Raw genomic sequence first — 23,017 nt, 5'->3', positions numbered from 1 at the left:
ACCCGGCATTGTCCAGTGCTGTTCTAATCCTGCTGGCATTTTGAAGTAATCTAATTTGTTTTTTGTTTTATTTTTTTTGTGGGGGCCTAAAACACTTTCATACACTCCCTAAGGAATGGGGTCAGGGATCATTTAATATTACTTTCACATAGCTCCAATGGCCGAGGCACGATAGAGCAAAAAAATATATATATATTTCTAATTCAAAAAATTCAATTTTTTATTAAAGTTTTATTTATTTATTTTTATATATTTTGCCTAAAACGCTCCCCGACACTTACTGGTGAACATCTGAAAGTTTGATGAAGATCCGTTTAATGCCTTATTCAGCACATAATTCACAAATTCTACCGACCCGAACGGTGGGTAAACTGATGAAAAGGAAAACCAAATACTGCATCGGCGTCATCAGAAGGAACCAGAGGAAGTAAAGAGCAAAGATGGAGTCATCAGGAGGAACCAGAAGAAGTAAGGAGCAAAGATGGAGTCATCAGGAGGAACCTGGATAGGATTCGGGTTTCAGCTGCTACTCCTCTACCCTCAAACCCATCCAGGCGCAGGTAGGTGAACTTTCCAGAAAAAATACTGCAAGAATTCACTTCTCCTAAGACAGACAGATAAATAAAGAAAGAGAGAAATAAAGAAGAAACAAGAATTGGAATGAATAAAGAGAAATATGAAAAAGTAGAAAGAAATGTTAAAGGAACAAAGATGTTGGGAAGAACCCGGACAAAGATTTCAGCAGTTTTTCCTCAGGCAAAAACGCAGCAACAGTTACAAGCTACCAGCAGTCCAGTCTATAATCCGAGAGGTGTCCACTTGTTTGCGTGTTTTTTGTTTCACTTGTATGCATGCACTCAACTGCGGGACAGAAAGAGATGAAAACTGGTGGCTGTACTCAGGGAGTTCACTGGAAGGTTTGAGCCAGTAAAAAGAAAATCCCCACTTTTGGTGGTTCAGGCTGAAGGGACCTAAGTTAAACTTGGAACAAGTATGTCTGATGTTTTGAAGCTAAATGGATTAGATGAATGGGTCAAGAGGCCGAAGGTCAGAGGTCCCGTCAGGTAAAAATTTTGTTGCTGCGCTAACTTTTGAACCAGTGATGGGGATTTTGACCAAATCTGTTACAAGTAGATATTATGATGAAAAGATGAACTGATTAGATTTCGGCATCAAAGGTCAGAGGTTATGTCAGGTAAAAATGTGATACTTGACAATGGCTGAAGGTATTTAAATCAAACGTGGTACAAGTATTTATACAAACAACAACAACAACAGGCATTTTAAGGCATTTTCCCTGCTAGAGCGGGGTTTAGCCTTGCGGGCCCCATGACGATCTTCTCCATTTTGCCCATCTGCATCTGCATCTCCCCTTGTTCACCCCCTTGCCCGCATTTCTTCTTCCACCACCTTTAGCCAAGTCTTTCTTGGTCTTCCTCATACTCTACTTCCTTCTACATTCATTTCTATCATTCTTCTCAACCAGTCACTTTCATCCTTCCTCAACACATGAACAAACCATCTCAACCAGTTTCTATTCACCGCATCCATCACAGGCTCGATTCCCATCATCTTTATTTTATAATGATGTACAAGTATTTATAATGATGTAATAATGTGGGTGGAGGCCTGTCAGTCGACCTCGCGACATCAAAGAGTGCTGTTGTAGTTATGATTTGTTTTCAAGTTCTTCTCCACTTGGGAAGTATCCATACTATTTTTAGGCATGTTAAACATGTGTAACTGAAACATTTGTCAAGAATGTATATTAGGGTGGTCCAAAAATGCAAAAAAAATCACTTTTTTATCTGGATTTTGATGCTCTATTGGATTATTGTTAGAAATGGTCTAAATCATTCACCCAAAAAATATTTTGCATCTGAGTCATCTATAAACTCATACACACTCAACATATAAATTTGTCATTTTGGTCAATTTTAATGAAAATCGTCCATGTTGAGAGGCTTACAAAGACTTTAGAAATATTTTTTTCCTAAATAATGTCATTGATGGTACATACCCCTGTGAAGTCCTCATGGTCGAAACATGAGTCAGACATGTATGAACATGTTTCAAGCATTGTCAAACATGTTTCGACCATGATGATTTCACACTCACGTCTCACAGGCGCATGCAAAAAGTCATGAACCACAAAATGGCTTAGTACAATAGTGCATGTACTTTTTCCACCTAGGTTGCTATTGGATTGTTGCTAGTGAGGCACGAAAATAGCCAAATTTGGTGAAAAACGCCATATTTCAATTGAAGTGTGTATGAGTTTCTAGATGGAATTGAGCGAAAATATTTGGTGGGTGAATGTTTTAGACCATTTCTAACAATAATCCAGTAGAGCATCAAAATCGGAGATCGATGTTTTTTGGACCACCCTAATATATATATATATATTGATACGGACCGCGGATAAGATGTTAATTTGCCGAGCGGATGGCGCCGCGGCCCTAACAGTTACCCCGACTAACCCGATTCCTGAACGTTGGCCAAAATCGCGCCACAGATATTCAATAGGGAAAAGACAAAGGCGACACGGATGTGAAGAAGAAGGAGACAAAAAGGTTTGATATGCTACTAAATTTATTCCTACTATTTACACAATCAAAGAAACCAAGGAGAAGGAAGGATAATAAAATAATTTACAGAAGAATCAGAGACACAGTGAAATCGCTAGCTTATCTAAACAGGCTTAATTAATACCCAGGGACAAGACACACAGAACAAACTCACGTACACGAATGGGGAAATTGCAGGCAGGAATGACAGGAGGTGGGTGGCTGGAGGGGGAGGAAGGCACGGAGCTGGCTGGAGCTTGATCCCGCACGGGACGTCGGGCTGGACCTCGACGGCCGCCGATGCCACCGATCCTGTCGTGTGCGCGGGGAAACGGGTCGGAGCTGCTTGGTGGAGCCAACGCTGCTGGTGGGGGGTCTGGCGTGACGGGTTCTCTCTCCCTCTCTCACAAACTCCAGGACTCTTTCTCTCTTTCTTAGTCCAACCCAGTCCAACAACTTCCTCTCTTGCTTAGTCCAACTCTGTCCCACTCTTCCTCTCTTGCTTAGTCCAACAACAACCCCTCTCTTGCTTTCGCGCGCGCTCTATATAGCGCCTCAGGCGATCAGGCCGCTGGTGTCCAGGACACGCCCATCGGTCAGCTCGCCTCGGCCCTGATTGGTCGGCACGGCCCTCTGGCTCCACCCTTGATGACGATGGGCGGGTACGCCCAGGAGTCGGCAGCTCCTCCCCCTTCTTCTCCAAGCCGACCTCGTGGCGAATGGAGTCGCGGAGGGAACAGTTGGCAATTGTTGGAAGGGGAATGTGAATGAAAGGGGATCTACTCTTATTTAATGCAGTGCAATGGAGTATTAAAATTAATGGGAGACACAGCCTTACACTAATACACATAATAAGGATATAACTACTGAACAGGGATATATGGTGTCCTTCGTGTATGCTTTATGGAATTAACTACGGGAACGCCCTTTGACCTTTATACAACAGACTGGAGGCAGGAGGGTCCAGAATAAAGCAATAATAATAAAACACAATAAAAAAACACAATCCTCATATCCACAACAATATATATATACAGTCGTACCCCGTTTTACGCCATTTCGACCTACATCAAATCCGACTTTACGCCACTCTTCTAGAGTAAATTTCAGTTCAGCAAACGTCATTATGTGCGACTTTACGTCACTCCTACATCATAATACCAACGCATACCAATACGAACGCATACCAACGAGCCAGCTGCTGATACAGGAGAAGGCGAAGTCTTTGTTCCAGGATCTTCTGAAGACGTACCCGGAGGATAAGGACACAACCTTCGTTGCAAGATCTGGATGGTTTGCACGCTTTAAACGGAGCTTCAGCTTGCACAACGTCAAGATTCAGGGCGAAGCCGCAGCTGCCGACACCGTAGCCGCCGAGGAATTTCCTGCCACATTGAAGAAGATCATTGAGGACGAGGGATTCTTGCCCGAGCAGATTTTACTCAGCCATCTTGTGGTTCATGACTTTTTGCATGCGCCTGTGAGACGTGAGTGTGAAATCATCATGGTCGAAACATGTTTGACAATGCTTGAAACATGTTTGAAACATGTTCATACATGTCTGACTCGTGTTTCGACCATGAGGACTTCACAGGGGTATGTACCATCGATGACATTATTTAGGAAAAAAATATTTCTAAAGTCTTTGTAAGCCTCTCAACATGGACGATTTTCATTAAAATTGACCAAAATGACTAATTTATATGTTGAGTATGTATGAGTTTATAGATGACTCGGATGCAAAATATTTTTTGGGTGAATGATTTAGACCATTTCTAACAATAATCCAATAGAGCATCAAAATCCAGATAAAAAAGTGATTTTTTTTGCATTTTTGGACCACCCGAATATATATATCGCACACAAGGGGATTAATCCCCCCTTCTTAAGGGGAAAAAGGCCGACGTTGAGAGCCGTAACAATATATATATATATATATACACGTATATATATATATACACGTATATATATATATACACGTGTATATATATATATATATACACGTGTGTATATATATATATATACACGTGTATATATATATATATACACGTATATATATATATATACACACGTGTATATATATATATATACGTATATATATATACATATATATATATATATATATATATATATATATATACATATATATATATAATATATATATTTACGGATATAATATATATATATATATATTATATATACTAGGGCATGCCCGTACTATATCTATATCTAAAATTATATCCCCCCCTCTATTTACATGAAATGGTTTGGTTCATGAAATGTTTTGGTTCATTCGCAACGCCAAAGCGAACGGCGAACGCTTTACATGAAATGGTTTGGTGCATGAAATGTTTTGGTCCATTCGCAACGCCAAAGCGAACGGCGAACGGCTTGCGAGTACAGTGACAATCCCCCCGGGGTTTTAATTAGTTTTAAAACATAGTTTAACGCCAACATAGCGCCAACATAGTTTGCAAACGTGAAATAAATGAATACGCTCTCAAATGTGCCATCCGAGGCAGAGTGTGTCCGCCACGTTCGGCACACGCGATAGCTCGCTGCTCTCTGATTGGTTGAATCGTTTTTTGGACATAGCTCGGTAAGTAATTGTCCGATTAATATGAAACCTTGAAAAGGCACATCCTCGGGTCCCCAGCAATATACCTGGCAAGTTTAAAGTATATCGGACCCGTGGTTGTCGAGAAACAGCGGTCACAGACAAACAAACGTACAAACGTACAAACAAACACACAGAGATTACTGGAATTATAGATATATATATATATATATATATATATATATATATATATATATATATATATATATATATATATATATATATATTTACGGATCCGGGGGTCGGTGCTCCCCTTACCAAGGGGGGGGTTAGTCCCCTTGTCTTTTAAGCTGGCCGTCCCCCGATCCTCTGTGAGTTACAACGCTCCTCCGCGGTCGAGATTGGCCAGGGTGATTGGTCAAGATGGATTCCCAAATACCTGCGTGCCAATCCCTCCGCGAAGCAGGGAAATAACTCCCGCTCGAACCACACGGACAGGTGGAAATTGCCGAGCGGTTTAGCAATCTGCGATTCGAGCCGTTAGCAAAAAGACTAACCCGATTCTGAGCGGTTCTAATCGTGCCACATATACTCAATTGAGAAATCACTAAAACGATCGGATGGAGAGGAAACCAAAAGGTAGGAAGAACAGAGATTTATTAATTACGTACAAAAACCCGAAGAGGAAACGAAAGAAGGGCATGTACAAGGGAATAAGAAGAAGCAGACACAGGGCAACCTTATACAGTCTTAATTAACACGCCCAGGACAACACAAACAGACTTACACAAAAGGGGAATAGCAGGAAGGATGGTCCAAGCAGATGGGCCAGCGTTGGCTCCGGCCCCGGTTCACGCTCCACTCCGGTCCACGCTCCACCTCGGTTCAGGCTCCGGTTCCGTGGCGAAACCCGGCAGGCAGCGCGGTTGGTATTGTCGGCGCGAGCGGACCTTACATGCGGGGGGTTCATATATCGGGGAGGAATTGCGTCCGTGAATTGGAGGAATCGTGTCTCGTGCCTCGTGACTCTCCAATGGTGCCACTCTCCCCGGCAGACTCAGACTCCGACTCTCAGACTCCGACGCTGGCTCCGTCTCCCCGACTCTCGAAGTAGTCCCACGCGAGCGCTTATATTACGCGCTCGCGTATCAAGCCGTGTGCTTTTCGGACACACCCACCGGTGAGCTCGCCTCGGCCCTGGTTGGTCGCGAGGGCTCACCGACTCCGCCCTTAACAGGGCTACGCCTCGCTCCGATAACTCCTCCCCCTTTTTCCCCGCTCTGACCGCATGGTTAATGGCGTTTGGGCCAGGCAGCGATCGTTGCTGGGCGAGCAGAGGCGCGTAATCCAATTTGGAGAGGGCTAAGCCGCAAAATGAACGGGATTGAAAAAGGGGCCTATGTTATTTGATTAATGCAACGCAGAGTCAAACTATTGGAAACAGAGCCTTACCTGAAACACATACTAATGAAATAACTAGAGAAGTTCCTATGGTGCCCTACATGTTGCAATATGGACTAACTAGGGTGTGACCTTTGACCTTTACCAAATGGGAATATTTACAGGGAGTTATTTACAAGGGATTATTATTTACAAGTGACGATTCTGAAAACCGTAACTATATATATGTGTGTGTGTGTGTGTGTGTGTGTGTGTGTGTGTGTGTGTGTGTGTGTGTGTGTGTGTGTGTGTGTGTGTGTGTGTGTGTGTGTGTGTGTGTGTGTGTGTGTGTGTGTGTGTGTGTGTGTGTGTGTGTGTGTGTGTGTGTGTGTGTGTGTGTGTGTATTACTAATTTACTGTGTAATATTAGGAATACCACATGACCTGTGTGTATTACTTTAGGCCAGCCAGGAAATCAAAGGCTAAGTAAAACAATGATCGCACTGCAAATGGACTCATTTGCTCAACGCCGCCATGGCTAACCAACACCCAGCACGTTTGCCCTTTCGGCACGCAAGCCCCATCTCACGGCCTTCGACATCACCCGAACGGAGATTAGACTCCGCCCCCAATGACTCGTAAGGAGGAGGCCACGCCTGGACTTCGTGATTGGTCGTGGAAGATTGGAGAGCTCGGTGATTCGTGAGCTCGGTGATTGGACAGAGTGTGAGTCATCGTGGAAGATTGGATAGCTGAAGGAAAAGAGAAGTTGTCACGCCATCTTGCTCTTCTGGTCCTGGCTTTGATAGCATGCAGGTGTCTTCTGATACCTTAGGGAGATGGATGCCCCTGCCTTGCATAACCCCAGGTCACCTGTGGGCAAGGTGTAGTACCTGTCAGCCCCCTTACCAGGGTAACGGTCTGCAGCCATGCGGTTTAAATGGCAAATGGCTCTGCACATATGGTGGATGAGAGTCAAGTCGACTCCAACAACATGGGCGGAAGAGGGTGAATTCCCCAACGGCCAGCAGAGGGATGGAGAGGAGTGGCGACCCCCTCCCCAACCCCCCGTCTATACCACACACTTACTCGTGTGTACCAGCCATAGAAAGGAAATATGATGGCACACACGCCATCATTGCCCGAGGAGACTCGACATCATCATTGATAGTGGGCAGTCGCATTTCCTCCTTGCTCCGGCGTGTGGTCTTTGGTCCGTGTGCGCCCGTGGGAAAGGGCTGGTGAGAAACAGTGGTTCGGGACAGTCAGAACTACAAGGCACAGTATCGACGTTGGCAGTGGACTGGGTCTGCGTCGAGTTTCCTCTGGACGTCGAAGAGCGCGACTACGTGCCACTTGGTGCGTTTCCCGTGCTGTGGTTTGGAGGTGACGAGGGACCGGCAAGTCTTACCAGCCAAGTCTTACGATGTCTCTCCGAAAAGACCGACTGGACAACCCTCCCATCCACTTTCTGAATAATCCTCTCCAAGAAGTTCTGTCACTCAAGCTTTTGGGTCTCACTATCTGCCATGATCTTTCCTGGAAAAACCACATTTCAAATCTGGCCTCTAAAGCCAGTTGCCGACTGGGCATCCTCCGTCGTGCGAAGTCCTTCCTTGGCACACCTGAGCTCCTCACCACATACAAGGCTTTCATCCGCAGCTCAATGGAATACTGCTCTCCCCTCTGGGCTGGTGCTCCTGCCTCACACCTAGCTCGCCTTTGCGCTGTTGAAACCAAAGCATTCAGAACTAGAACGGGCACTCGGTAGAGCGCATACCTTCGCCGCAGCTACTGTTCTGTACTTGGCATGGGAGTGTAGGGAACAGAACAGTGAACAGTTTGGTGCTGATTTCATGCAAATCGGATAAGAATTGACCGAGTTATGACAAAAAACGCACATTTTGCAAGGTCGTGACCCCCCTGACCTTTGACCCCCAACCGCTAACAAGGGTAATGTCTTCACTGGGTCATGTCGTATATCACAAGATCGGGCATTGAATTCTGAACATTTTGGCATTAGTTGCATGCCAATTGGATAAAAATTGACCGCGCTATGGTAAAAATACGATTTTGACCTTTTCGTGACCTTGACCTTGACCTTTGACCCGATTGCTCCCAAAATCTAATCAAATGTGTCCCGTATAATAACCAATCATCCCACCAAATTTCATGCAATTCGGTTGAATACTTTTTGAGTTATGCGAATAACATACACACACACACACACACACAGACATACAAATAAATACACAGCGATCAAAACATAACCTTCCGCTTTTGCGAAGGTAATCATTGGAATCTCCCGCGATGAAGCTAACTCCAAGGGCCTCTCACTCACTCACCGCAGGCAGGTTGGTGGTCTTTCCGTCTTCTACCGACTCCTCTCTGGCCTTGCCCCCCCCCCCCCCCCCCCCCCAGCTCTCTCTGGGCTCTGTCCCGCAAATTTTCCTACAGGTCGCACAAGATCTGCCTGCAACCCTCTTTTGGTTAAACTGCCAAAATCAAGACTCTCTGCTCACCTTCACTCCTTCATTCCTCTTTTCTCCCGCCTCTGGAACAAACTCCCTCACTCTCTTCAATCCCACTCCACCCTCCAAGTCTTTAAAACAGCTGTTCACCACCATCTCTTATCTTCCCCCATCCAAAACCTTGATCTTTTCTACCCCCGCTAATTTCACCCCAATTCCCCTTTTTGAAATACCAACTTCTGTCCTGGAAGTCCTTGGTGTCCTTGTGCTTTATACTTCTCCCCCCCCCCCCCCTTCCCATGCCTCCTCCCCCCGGGCCCTCTCCCTTCCACACATCTCCCTGCTCTCGGATGTTGTGTTTGTGTGCTTCCCCTTTTCTCCCCATCTTGTCTTCCGCTCCCTCTTTTTGTGTATTTTGTTTGTCTGGTCGATTTGTTTGTGAAGTAAATGTTAGCTCTTTAACGAGCCTCGATTCAGTATACAAAAATAAATAAATAAATAAATAAAAATTGGGGGATGCAAAGCTGAGTGCCGGTCAATTTATCAAAGCATTATTTATTTTCTTCTGCTTTCGTTTTCCCCTTGTTTGTATACGAGTCTGAGTGGAGACGTCTCAATTAGGAATTTTAGTTTTTACCTCACCTTTCATTGTTACTTGCGTTTATCTATCTATAATTCCAGTAATCTCTGTGTGTTTGTTTGTTTGTACGTTTGTACGTTTGTTTGTCTGTGACCGCTGTTTCTCGACAACCACGGGTCCGATATACTTTAAACTTGCCAGGTATATTGCTGGGGACCCGAGGATGTGCCTTTTCAAGGTTTGAAATTAATCGGACAAGTACTTACCGAGCTATGGCGATTTAGCCGTTCGCCGTTCGCTTTGGCGTTGCGAATGGACCAAACCATTGCATGTAAATAGAGGGGGGGGGGTTCTGTGGTCGTTGCGAATGGACCAAACCATTCATGTAAATAGAGGGGGGGGGGGGTTCTGTGGTCGTTACTGCCACGTGGTTTCAAAGTTTTTTTTTGTTGTTGTTGTTTGCACGCATGTTTTTTTGCACCCACGTACGGGCACGCCCTAGGATGTTTACACACACACACCCCTACACAAATTTTTTTTTTTTTTTTTTTTTGGCAAGGAACGGGCACCCACGTACGGGCACGTCCTAGCTTATATATAGTACGGGCATGCCCTAGTTTTCATTAAATCATTATTTGTCAAATTTTACTTTCCTTGTATTGTTGATTTTGCTGTCCCGTCTTTGTGTTTGTTGGTTTGGATTAACCCCTGCATGTGTTTCCGATCAGGTAAGGCTTCAAACCTTCCTGCGCGTGTTACTACCGCCAAGTTGGGTATACACCTCGGAGCAAAGCTCGTTTCGGCCATTCGTCCTCTTGATGTCTTAACCCCGGGGACACGACAATATCGTCGAACCTGTCTTATCGCCATGCTCTACCTTGATGTTTTTATTAGTGTGAAACACAAACAAACCGATTGTTAAAATGACCATCAAATATCAAAAGCATAGGCGTGTTACGGGTCTTCCAACGACACAGTGTGTATAGGCCTTAGGCTTCATGCCTTCACGCCTCACCTTCAGACCGCTTTGGACAAATTAGCCCAGGTTTCTTAATACAGTAGTATCGTTTTCATTATCATAATAACGTTAATAGTAATGTAGTAAATATAATCATAACATTGGATGTTGGCCTGGTGTTGTCTTAGCGGTTAGGGTGCCAGCTTGGGATCCTAGGATCCTGAGTTCGAATCCCGGTCGATCGCTGAATTAACGCCAGGGGGGTTGACTCAGCCTGTCATCCCTCCGAGGTCGGCAAATTAAGTACCAGCATGCTGGGATGAATGATTCCGGTGTGTACCCCGATTTAGAATCTAGGTACACCGTATCCCTGCGCATCGTAAGAGGCGACTAAGGGTTAGCGTCAGGAAGGGCATCCGGCCATAAAAACATTGCCTCAAACAGGGAACCATGGTCGTCATGGGGCTCACAAGGCTAACCCCACTCTAGTGGGGAAAATTGCCTTAAAACGATCATTCGTTCATTCATTCATTGGAATCCCTTTGTCGTGACTGCAAAATTCTGGAATGATGCGGTGTATGGTTGGTTCATTGTTGACTCAAAACATATAGAATAAACCAGTGTCTCAATGCAATCTCTTCACCTCCATGGTGACAGACAGCTTAGAGACGTGCAGTACTTCAAAATAATTTAATACTTACATTATTTGCGAACTTGTATCCCCTCCCAGGTCATACTATACTCTTCAACTAAAGTATCAAACAAGCCCGGCTACACTGCTGTTAGATTTTCGGTCTTTTTTTTTTTTTTTTTTTCAGTGTCTGAGATATGAATGTCCGCTCGTACTTCTTTTTTTTTTTTCTTTTTTTAATACTGAATCGAGGCTCGTGAAAGAGCTAACATTTACTTCACAAACAAATCAACCAGACAAACAAAATATATAAAAAGAGGGAGCGGAAGACAAGAGAAGGGGAAGCACACAAACATAACATTTGAGAGCAGGGAGATGTGTGGGAGGTAGAGGGCATGGGGGGAGGAGGCGTGGGAAAGGGGGGGGGGGGGTGGGAGAAGTAGAAAGCAACAAGGACACCAAGGACTTCCAGGACAGAAGTTGGTATTTCCAAAAAAAAAAAAAAAGTGTAGGATTTTGGGTGAAATTAGCGGGGGTAAAAAAGATCAAGGTTTTGGATGGGGGAAGATGAGAGATGGTGGTGAACAGCTGTTTTAAAGACCTGGAGGGTGGAGTGGGATTGAAGAGAGTGAGGGAGTTTGTTCCAGAGGCGGGAGAAAAGAGGAGTGAAGGTGAGCAGAGTGTCTTGTTTTTGGCAGTTTAACCATAAGAGGGTTGCAGGCAGATCTTGTGCGACCTGTAGGAATATTTGCGGGACAGAGCCCAGAGAGAGCTGGGGGGGGGGGGGGGGGCAAGGCCAGAGAGGAGTCGGTAGAAGACGGAAAGACCACCAACCTGCCTGCGGTGAGTGAGTGAGAGGCCCTTGGAGTTAGCTTCATCGCGGAAGATTCCAATGATTCTGAATGCTTTGGTTTCAACAGCGTGAAGTCGAGCTAGGTGTGGGGCAGGAGCACCAGCCCAGAGGGGAGAGCAGTATTCCATTGAGCTGCGGATGAAAGCCTTGTATGTGGTGAGGAGCTCAGGTGTGCCAAGGAAGGACTTCGCACGACTTGCAAACGAATGGTGACACTTTAAGTCTGTCTCTGGTGTATGCTCTTCTCCTTCCATCCCTCCCTTCTGATTTGGCACCCCACCCGACTTTGTTCATGAGAAGGTGTAATACCTCGATTCTGTGTTTGCTTCTAAGTCTTTTGTCCCTCTCACTCTCTGTACCCACCCTTCCCATTGGTTAGGCAGAGCATTAATCTTTCTTCTGTGAGATGTAGAGTCTGAGATGTCACATGGTCTACATTATCCAGTGTACTGTACAGTACTGTACTTTGAACAGCTATTTTCATTACGCACATTTCATTCATAGTGCCACACCTTTTACCGTTTTAGCCACAACGGAACCTAATTATGGCTGATAAATGTTGCAGTGATATTCCTGCAATGAAGAAATGCAGAACCTTGACATTGGAGATGAAACTGAGCGTTATAAAACATTCTGATAAAGGTTCCACAGGTGGGGGGGGGGGGGGGGAGGGGGCGGAAAGAGGAACAAATGAACGGAGGTGAGCTGTGATCCTGGATTTTGGGAGTTTCATTAGACCAGGGGTCACCAATCGTTTTCCCCAATGTGAGTTAGTTTTGATTCATGAAATATTTCAAGAGCTACTGAAACATAAATTGAAATATCTGAATCGATAAGGGTACCAATTTAGTTGTTACAGTTAGATTTTAAAAATACATATTTAAAGTGAAGGAAAATTGTTCACACTGGGCTCTATCTCCTCAAAATCATTAAATCTTTCGTTGAACTCTTGGCCAAGACTGGTCAGGAAATCACTGTACTTTCAATGTGCACAATTTTGACTGCAGTCTCATTTTCTGCTGGTGTTTGCATTTTGTTGCATAAATGTTGCATTTTCCTTTTCTGGACTCGCTTTCTGTATAAGAAGGTTAAGTTTTGACTTTGCACTAATTATGTTGGCAATTGTCTTCTGCTTCCCTTGCAATCCACAGTTCAGGACGTTCAATTTTCGTCATATCTTTCAGAAATGCCAAATCAAACAGCCACGCAATGTTTGATAATTGGGTGGTATTGTTACAGACGCGGTTTTAGATGTTAGTTTACCGAGCGGTTTGGTATTACCGCGTCCGCACAGTTTACCCGATTCCACTCGAACGTTGACTAAGTCGCGCTATGCTAAATCAATGAAGGAAAGGACACAACGGCTGGGATAAATGCAACGACACAAGGGGTACAGTTCTCAAGACCTCCGGAGGAGGATATAATATTGGTGATGCAGAAACGGGTAGATTACACGGTAAGAGGTAAAGCACAGAAAGATGGGCACTTAGACACGGTCTTATCTTATCCCCGACAGACCACAGACAAACGGGACAAGACTGACTTACGGGACAAACGGGACAAGATTGATGGCAGGGAAGGACAGGCAGTCGATAGCTCAAGGTGCACCTTGGCTCAGGGGCAGAATACAGCTCGGTCCAGTCCAGAGATGCGGGGAGGTATCGCAGCGCTCGGTTGGTGGCGTCTCTCTTCCTTGCAGTCCAGCGCGCATCTGACGTCACCTCCCCCTTTCTGCGCATGCTCAGCGGGGAGTGACACGCCCTCGGCTCGTTAGCTCCGCCCCAGATGGAATCGGTCCGCCGCTCCTATTGGGTGCGGGGGGGTTACCGGGCTCCGCCCTTGACGAGGAGCTGACAGCGAGCCCCTGCGTGGTAACCCCGTCGGAGCACATGTTCAATGGCGGCTCACCAAGCCGGAGTGAGGACGCGCACTCCCCGCGCCGCCGCCGCGCCGCTGCCGCTGTTGTTGTTGTTGGTGTTGTTGTTCCATGAGGAAGAGATGCGGGGAGGTATTGGGGAGGTCCTAAACTTACTAATGGTGCCATACAATCACATTCTGGTGCAACGAAGAGTCAGAATTAATGGAAACGAGTCCTTAACTGACATAGACTAAGAATAACTAGCAAGATGTCCGAAAGTTGTCTACGTGAGATGCGGTGAACCTGGGCACGACATTTAAGGGGGGAAATAGGGGAAGGTCGGTTCTACAGAGTGCTGTTTACAGAAAATGGGACTAGGGAATGGGGGATTGGGGATAGTTGGGAAGTATTGGGGAAATAGGGGAATATTTACAAGCGGATATGGATGGAGGCCAAATCCCATATCCGCAACAGTATATTCGTTCCTTGACTCCATGAAAACGTTAATTTCTGGGAACGTTTTTTTTTTCCCAAAGAAATGCATTTTCCCCTTCCACGTTTTATTTTGAGCCACTCATTGGCAGTCGTTCATGATCGACGTGTTGCCAACTCCTGCACTAGAAGATGGGTGCTGGTGGACTGCTTGCACACTTGGGATGGGGGGGGGGGGGGGAGGGACAAGCACAGAAAGGGCAGAGGGTGCAAGACCAGGAAGGAGGCGGAAGAGGAAAGGGAAACATGTCAGCAATGGAAAAGTAATAGGTCCATAGACAGCTTTGTCATGGGAGGTTCCAAAAATTTTGAAAGCCTTGGTTTCCATTGGTGCCCAGCTAAGTAAAATGTAAGGTAGTGGAGCGAGCCCAGAGGTGAGAACAGTTCTCCATCAAGCTGTGGATGAAGGCCTCGTAGGTGGACAGGAGTTCAGGTGTGCCAAAGAAGAACGTTGTATGACTGAGGATGCCCAGTTGGCAGCTGGCTTTGGAGGCCAACTTTGAAATGTGGTTTGCCCAAGAAAGATCATAGTTGAGAGTGAGATGAAAGAGTTTGAATGACTTTTTTGTACACAGAGTCTAGCCTCATGTAAGAGCTAACACATTAAACACGAAAACATGCACGGACCCATAAAACATACAATAAGGGGAGCGGGAGATAAGAGGGGGAGAGAGAGGATATCACCCAAGCACAACAACAGTATAAAATAGGGACAGCGGTAGATCTGTGGAAGGGAGGGCTGGTGGAGGAGGAGGGAGGGGTGCGACCGGTGCGTGCACAGTATAAAACAAATGGACACTACTCGGAATTTCAGGAATCGGTGGGAGGCAGGAGCACCAGGCCAGAGGGGAGAGAGTAGTATTCATCAAGCTGAGGGTGAAAGCTTTGTATGTCGTGAGGAGCTCAGAAGAGCCCAGAAAGGACTTCGCACGACAGAGGATGCACAGTCAGCGACTGGCTTTGGAGGCCAGCTTGGAAATGTGGTTTTCCCAGGAAAGATCATGGCAGATAGTGAGATCCAAAAGCTTGAGTGACAGAACTTTGAGAGGATTGTTGAGAAAGTAGATGGGAGGGTTTTTCAGACGGTATTTTCGGAGAAACAAAGTGAGTGTGAGATTTGTCAGGATTGAAAGACATGTTCCACTTGTTTAACTAGTTTGTGATTTTTATCCAGGTCGGTAGCGAGTGAAGAGGCTGCTGGCTACCGATCTGAGGGTTGAGATATGGAGTGGCAGAGTGGAGTCGTCAGCAAAATGATAAATCGTTCGTTGTTGGTGTCGCTCATACATGGCAAAAAGCTGTGGGGTAGCATCATTGGATGAGGGCATGTCTGCGCCGCTGATGACAACCTCGCTGATAACAACGCCCCCTGCTGGTTAAGGCAGGAATTTGGAATTTGGCCATGGTGCTGGCGATAGCTTGCCTACTCTTTGTGAAGGACCCCGTGGAATATTTAACATTCACCAATGAATGTTGGCAGATGGGATGCCCATTCAACATCCATCCGAGAGATGGCACACATTGATGAATCATCCTGCCTGTGAAACACCAATATGACAGTTTGTTGTTCGGTCGGGATTCAAACCCAGGCTGGACAGCTTAGTGGTGAGTGTGCGCATACCTCTGGGCCATCCTTTCGGCACTATATTTGAGTGACTGAACTTCTTTGAGAAGGTTGTTAAAGTATATGGAAGGGTTTGCCCATACGGTCCGTGGAAAGAGAGACAGAGGGTGGAGTCATCAGCCAATAGATAAAGGGGATATTCCAGAGAGATCGTTGATGAAGATTAGAAATCGGATTGGGCCTAGAACACTGCATTTGGAGCACGCCAGGTTGGCAAGGAGAGGAGATGAAAAGACTCTGTTGAGATCCACACGTTGGCTACGAGAGTGGAGGAAGTTATTAACCGAAGAGTGCAGTTGGCCTTGGATGCCATTGGCAGAGAGTTTGGAGTACAACCTGGGATACGAAACTGTATCAAAAGCTTGAGATATGTCTAGAGAGAGGCCCTGATCTCATATCTGACATTGAGTGCCTCCATCCATTGTTGGGAAAGTAGAAGCAGCATGTCCAATAGGGTGGTCCAAAAATGCAAAAAAAAAAACTTTTTTATCTGGATTTTGATGCTCTATTGGATTATTGTTAGAAATGGTCTAAATCATTCACCCAAAAAATATTTTGCATCTGAGTCATCTATAAACTCATACACACTCAACATATAAGTTAGTTATTTTGGTCAATTTTAATGAAAATCGTCCATGTTGAGAGGCTTACAAAGACTTTAGAAATATTTTTTTCCTAAATAATGTCATTGATGGTACATACCCCTGTGAAGTCCTCATGGTCGAAACACGAGTCAGACATGTATGAACATGTTTCAAACATGTTTCAAGCATTGTCAAACATGTTTCGACCATGATGATTTCACACTCACGTCTCACAGGCGCATGCAAAAAGTCATGAACCACAAAATGGCTTAGTACAATAGTGCATGTACTTTTTCCACCTAGGTTGCTATTGGATTGTTGCTAGTGAGGGCCGAAAATAGCCAAATTTGGTGAAAAACGCCATATTTCAATTGAAGTGTGTATGAGTTTCTAGAATGGAATTGAGCGAAAATATTTGGTGGGTGAATGTTTTAGACCATTTCTAACAATAATCCAGTAGAGCATCAAAATCGGAGAGATCGATGTTTTTTGGACCACCCTAATGTCCAAGGTGGAGTGACCTGGTCTGAATCCAAATTGGTGATCTGATATGAGGTTGTTGGAGAAAAATAATTATTTTTTGTCGACTTGATATTATGGATGCCATGACCTTGCTGATGATTGGATGTAAGCTTATGGGTGTGTAGTTGAGGGGTCTGTTTTTGTACCTTGTTAATGTAACCCAGTGATGTTGGCTGATTCCTAAGCACATAGAAAGGTTTTCTCTGTTACAGTTGTTTATTTTACCCTCTTCCTTGGTTGTTTTATTCACGTGTTTATTTATCATTACTGTGGTTGGGAAATGGTTACTAGTCCATGTGCAAATAAATTGTCAGCGGGCACACTCGAGTTCAATTCTCGGCACACCAATTGCTTACCCCCATCCGCAGGGTAAATATGTATGTCATAGTACCGCTCCCAGTGTGAACGAGTACTACAAGTCGTACCTAAATCCACCAATTCTAGTGGCATTTCTCCTGCACATTAGGATGGGTTTATTCGCTCACTTTTCGTAGTTAAAGGCCATGTATGCAAAAGTGGAAAACCTTTTGATCCCCATACATTCCAGATCTACCTTCTTCCTCTCCTTCCTTTGCTCCGATCTCTTCCAAAACTTCTCCCTTCCCTGTTTTCCTCAACTTCCATAATCGTTTCCTCCTTCCGCACTTTACTTCTTCCCTTCCCTTTTTGCACATTCCCTTTTCTCAGTTTATTTGCCTCCTTACCTCTCCCCGCCGCACCACCCTCCCCAACCACTTTGCTCATGTATAGAGATAAGTAAATGACTATTTTTGTGGTATGTGACCTAAACCGCCTCAGAGGTTACATTAAGTTGAGTGGAACACTTAATTGTGGAAGAACTGAAGTTTGTACAAAAGTGTATAAAATAAATGAAATGTGATGCCTTAAAAGTAATCTGATCATGCCATCTCGATTCCACTCCTCAACTCTACTCTCCACATTCTACCCGAACATGTATTCAGAACCCCTCTATTACTCTCCATCAGAATTCTGGGGAAAAGCCTGAAAAACACAATTTACATAACTTATAAGATTATACTCATACACCACATTTTTCCACCCCACTTCCTGTGTGTTCTCCAGGCAAAGGTGATCCCTTCTCTGCTGTGAATGGATCAACCGATGACGATCTCTCGGCCTTCGATACTCTGCGTTCCTCAGCCCCTCACTGCCCTTCAGGTATTTTGGTTAGTGTTATTGTAGCGCAACGTTTGATCTGCGATTGATCATATCTCGGCCATATCTCAAATGCCTTATCCCTTATCGCCCTTAATATCTCAGAAAAGAGGGCATTTGTCTTAATTTTAAAGATCTTAACTTTTGAAGATCTTAACTCCCGTTAAACCCATGCATAGAACCATGCTGCTCGATTCCTTTGTAACATTGGCAGTGGAAGGATGGAGTAGCTCAGTAAGAGATTCTGACACCATAATTTGGAAATCGGACCGTCTGTGTTATGTGTGGCATCCCCAGAAGTTGTCACCCCACCTGCAACTTTTTAAGCAAAAGGTTTAGTGCAAAATTGCATGTACACTGTCATTATTTACGCGTGCCTTAAATATTGTCGTGGGACTACCTTGTGTGGTAAACACCGTAGGGTAGCACGGATGACCAAAGGAGCTGTTACTCCGAGGCGTTCAATGAAATAGTGGATAATATGCGTGGGGGAGCAAGAGAGGGAGAGGAAACCGGAGCCTTACCTGAACGGCTTCCACCCAACTTCTTCAACCCTGCAATAAATCGACTCAAACAACCCAGGTTTAAAATGTACGAAAATAACAGGTTTAATGAAAGTAAATGCCAGCAAACAAAAAAAATGCATGATGAACTAAGTTCCTAATTTGGAGCACTCCCACAACCAGACTCGTCTACAGACAATGGGATAAAATAACTGGAAAACAAATGTGTAATTTATGTAGGGGACTCAACTCAAATCGGCTGGTGGGGTCTCGTCAGGGGGTCGTCAAAATCGTCCGGGGCGTAGGCGGGAACCACACACTCGTTGGCGAGAACCCAGGCCTCGCTGTGTGTTGCACTGCAGCGAGCCAGCAGCGCTCGTCCACCCGTCGCTCTTGCTTGGAAAGCCGTGGCTCTTCCTCGTCACGACCACCAGCAAGATATCGGCACACGGCCACCCGCGATGAGATACAAAATCAGAAAAGAACCAGAGGGGTGTTGATGCGGAGAGATATGAAAATGCGATCGTTCACCAACAAAGTTCAATACGAGCAGGCGCAAGAGGGAATCGGTCAGAGCGAGGAGCCAAGGAGAAGAGAACAGAGAATGTCCGCTTGCGCGTAAAGCCACGAAGACTCGAATAAAAGAGAGCGAAGAGAGAGAAAATGTCCGCTCGCGCATTCTTTTATCATCCAGGCTCTGACGTCATCTGGGGTGCTTCGCCAATCAGCAAGTCCCATCTTACCCCGGCCTTGTGCCAATCAAAACCCTGACCAATCACTGCCCTTCTGGGTGCGACCCTCGGCCTGCCTGTCCTGTGCGCTTCCAAAGTCAATGTCATTAGCGGCAGCGTTCAATGTCCTGGCTTCCGGTTAGCTTTTTAATTAGTGCTTAAATGCACGATTTCTGCTAGTGTCTATGGTGTGGTGCCAAAAGGGACATAGGAAATAAATTAGAGCTAACGACATACAAGGGATAAATTACCCATAATCCCTGAGCTAATTAACATACCCCACTCCTCGTAATGGGGACGAAGACACACCTTACACGACACCCGGGCTAAACAAATTCCCTACTCATTACATGGTGGTTCTTCTTCTTCATGACAATCGGAGCATGTTGGTCTATATACCAATCTACCTGGACTAAAGTATCCCTACCCCCACAAACTTAACAATTTTTTTTTTTTAACAATATTTTTGTTTTGGCAATTAAAATAATGGTTCTCGTACCAAGAACTTGGTCGGTGTAGACAATATGAAATCAACTAAGCAATTCAGAAACAAAGAAAAAAAATTCCATCAATTTTAGGGTAAGACATCTTGCAACCACTGAAAAGTTTAACACAGCTATGTCTCCTGTATTTATAACTTTTCAGAGGGATGGCTTAATAGCTGCTTTGAAAAAGTTTGTTGACTCCTGGGTGAAGTGGATGGAATCCATAGAATGTTGATCAAAGTACTGTGTGCGAACTGCCACGTGAAGCAAGCAACTAACATTTCAGGAGTTATCCCTTCGCGTTGCAAAATAACAAGACTGTACAGGGTGCATGGTTGATTGTTTGGGTGGTAGTATCACGTGTGTGCGAAGAGATACATTAGGGATATGGGGGCATGTAGAGTGGAAATGACTCATTATGATACCCCACCAAAGGGAAGGCCAGGATTCAAGAGTTGAAAGTCAAGGGGATTGGGACTGGAGATAAGGGTGAATAATAGGGAAATAAAATAAAAAGTGGAGTGCGAAGAGAGACAATAAACTGCAACATCTTAACAAAGAAAAAAAAAAGGAAAGTGGAGTGTAGTGGGAAATGACAGGAGTGAGGGGGAGAGGTAAAGAGTGGGAGTGAGAGGGGAGATGTAAGGGACGGGGGTGAGAGGGGAGAGGAAAAGGACAGGAGTGAGAGGGGAGGAGTTAAGGACGGGAGTGAGAGAGAAGAGGTGAGGGGCGGGGTTAAGGGCAGGATTGAGAGGGGAGAGGTAAAGGACGGGATTGAGAGAGGAGAGGTAAAGGATGGGATTGAGATGGGAGGGGTTAAGGACGGGAGTGAGAGGGGATATGTAAATGACCGGAGTGAGAGGGGATGGGTTAAGGACGGGAGTGAGAGGGGAGGAGTTAAGGACGGGATTGAGAGAGGAGAGGTAAAGGATGGGATTGAGATGGGAGGGGTTATGTAAATGACGGGAGTGAGAGGGGAGGGGTTAAGGACGGGAGTGAGAGGGGAGGGGTTAAGGACGGGAGTGAGAGGGGAGAGGTTAAGGACGGGAGTGAGAGGGGATGGGTTAAGGACCGGAGTGAGAGAGGAGAGGTAAAGGACGAGAGAGAGGGGAGGAGTTAGGGAATGGAGTGAGTGAGAGGGAGGGAGGAGTGAGAGGGGGGGAGGAGTTAAGGACGGGAGTGAGAGGGGAGGAGTTAAGGACGGGAGTGAGAGGGGAGGGGTAAAGGATACAAGGGAACGAAAAGCAATCATTAATCATTTGGGGGAACCAACAATTCTGCTCCTGAAGATGCACAGCAAGATTTGTCTTTTGTCCGGAAGATTTGAGTCTGGGAAAGGACTGGGTTATCGCTTTGGTGAATACTTCCTTGATGTGTGAACCAACAGCACAGATCTCTCCAAGCCAGTTGATTGACATTTCAATCTTCCCAGGCGTTCTTTCAATCACAAGACAGCGTACAGTAATTTTCTTCATTTTGGCGTCATGAACAGTCGAAAGTGTGGAGAAAGAAAAGACTCCTCTTAAGGATTGACACGTTGGTCCCCAACAGGATTGAGTGTTTTTTGTTTTTTTTTCATTTTGTCTAACCTTCCTGTCCTTTTACTTTTTATTCTTCTTCTCTTCCCTTTTTCTCATCTTGCTTTACCCTCCATTTATTTATTTATTACCTCTTTCTCTGCCCCTCTCTTTTTTTGTTGTTTGTTCCCCTATTTTTTTTTCTATGCCAGTCCCAACTCCTGAACGGACCCTTTTTGTGGGGTGCAAAATGAGTCATTCCCACCTCACGTGTAACCCGATCCCTCACATAGCTCTGACACGCTATCCTTGACTCACTCCCACCCAATCACCCTTCACCCTTTTCCCCATGTCCTTCTTTTGCTCCTATGAAAGGTGAATGCCAGAAAAACTTAGTTTCTGCTTACTTCCCAAGGTGGTTAGCATACTTCTCTCAATATTCTGTTTATTCCATCCATTGTAATTCCTATTTGCCGATGCGGAGCTACACCTAGCCTTCATGATGATGACTAGTTTTCCAATCTTCCTGAAGGAAGTGCATTGGAGATTGAGATTCCAGAAGATTTGAGTGAGAAGATTTTATCTTCTCCAGAAGACTTTATCCGGAATTCCAGAATATTTTATCAATGTGAGATAAATCGAGTTTGTTGTGTCAGGGATATGATAGAATGTTTCAGGATTACCCTCGTACAAGTGGCTGCCATTAAAGTTATTTATGTCCCAAGATCTGGCAGCTGTAACGACATCCGGAAGCTTTGAAAAGTCTATTCCTTTAGCATTTGTAACTTCATTTTCATTTTGGGTGGATATTTTCTTACCTTGAAACGATAGCATGTTATGTTGAACCTGTTTTCTTCCACCTCGGCCGGCAGGGGTTGTCGATCTCCTGGGATATGAAAACGGTGGGAGTAAAAGCCCCAATGCCTTCGAGTTGTCCGGCTTGACGGATTCGCTTCCACGCATGTGCATGCTCCCAGAAGCGCGCAAAACGCCGGAGTCATTTCTGGGACCCAACGCAGCTCTCGTCAATCTTGATTCGCTGATCTCAAGACCCTGCCAGCCAGTGCCACCCACCAAAAATCCATTCCTCGGTAGGAAGTCTACTTGAATTTAAATCGGTTTCTTTTTTTGCCACTTTATAGCCATGACCTTGTTTCATGATTGTCATGAAAAAAAAACATTCATATAACCAACATGCATGTCAAATGTGTATCGATTGATCAGATAGATTTGCATATATGGTCACTGAATCCAACCACCAACTGTTTTTGAGGTCAACATAGGCCAAATTTCTAAAATCCTCGATTTTCATCCGATTGACTTGAAATTTTAAGACGATTTGCAAATCTGGTCACGGAATTCAACCCCCAATTATTTTTCAGGTCAATATCGGCTAAAAGGTGAACATAGGTCAGATTTCTAAAATCCTCAATTTTCATCCGATTGACTTGAAATTTTACGAGGATTTGCATATCTGGTCACTGAATTCAACCACCAACTATTTTTGAGGTCATCATAGGCCAACAAC

General features: G+C 45.0%; 1 protein-coding gene across 7 annotated transcripts in view; it reads left to right on the top strand.

Moving 5' to 3' along the window:
- EPN2 (epsin 2) overlaps window positions 1-23,017 on the top strand; it is a 61,578-nt gene that overhangs the window by 31,623 nt on the left and 6,938 nt on the right. For all 7 annotated transcript variants that reach the window (XM_068114980.2, XM_068114978.2, XM_068114979.2 and 4 more), the window contains 2 exons: window positions 18,161-18,256; window positions 22,362-22,580. In XM_068114980.2, coding sequence (XP_067971081.1) covers window positions 18,161-18,256; window positions 22,362-22,580 — 315 coding nt within the window. The remainder of the gene's footprint in view (window positions 1-18,160; window positions 18,257-22,361; window positions 22,581-23,017) is intronic.

Source organism: Myxine glutinosa, chromosome 5, assembly GCF_964187855.1.
Source record: "Myxine glutinosa chromosome 5, kmMyxGlut1.1, whole genome shotgun sequence".
Taxonomy (NCBI): domain Eukaryota; kingdom Metazoa; phylum Chordata; class Myxini; order Myxiniformes; family Myxinidae; genus Myxine; species Myxine glutinosa.
Note: the sequence above shows the minus strand (reverse complement) of the source record. Positions and strands in the feature narration are given on the sequence as shown.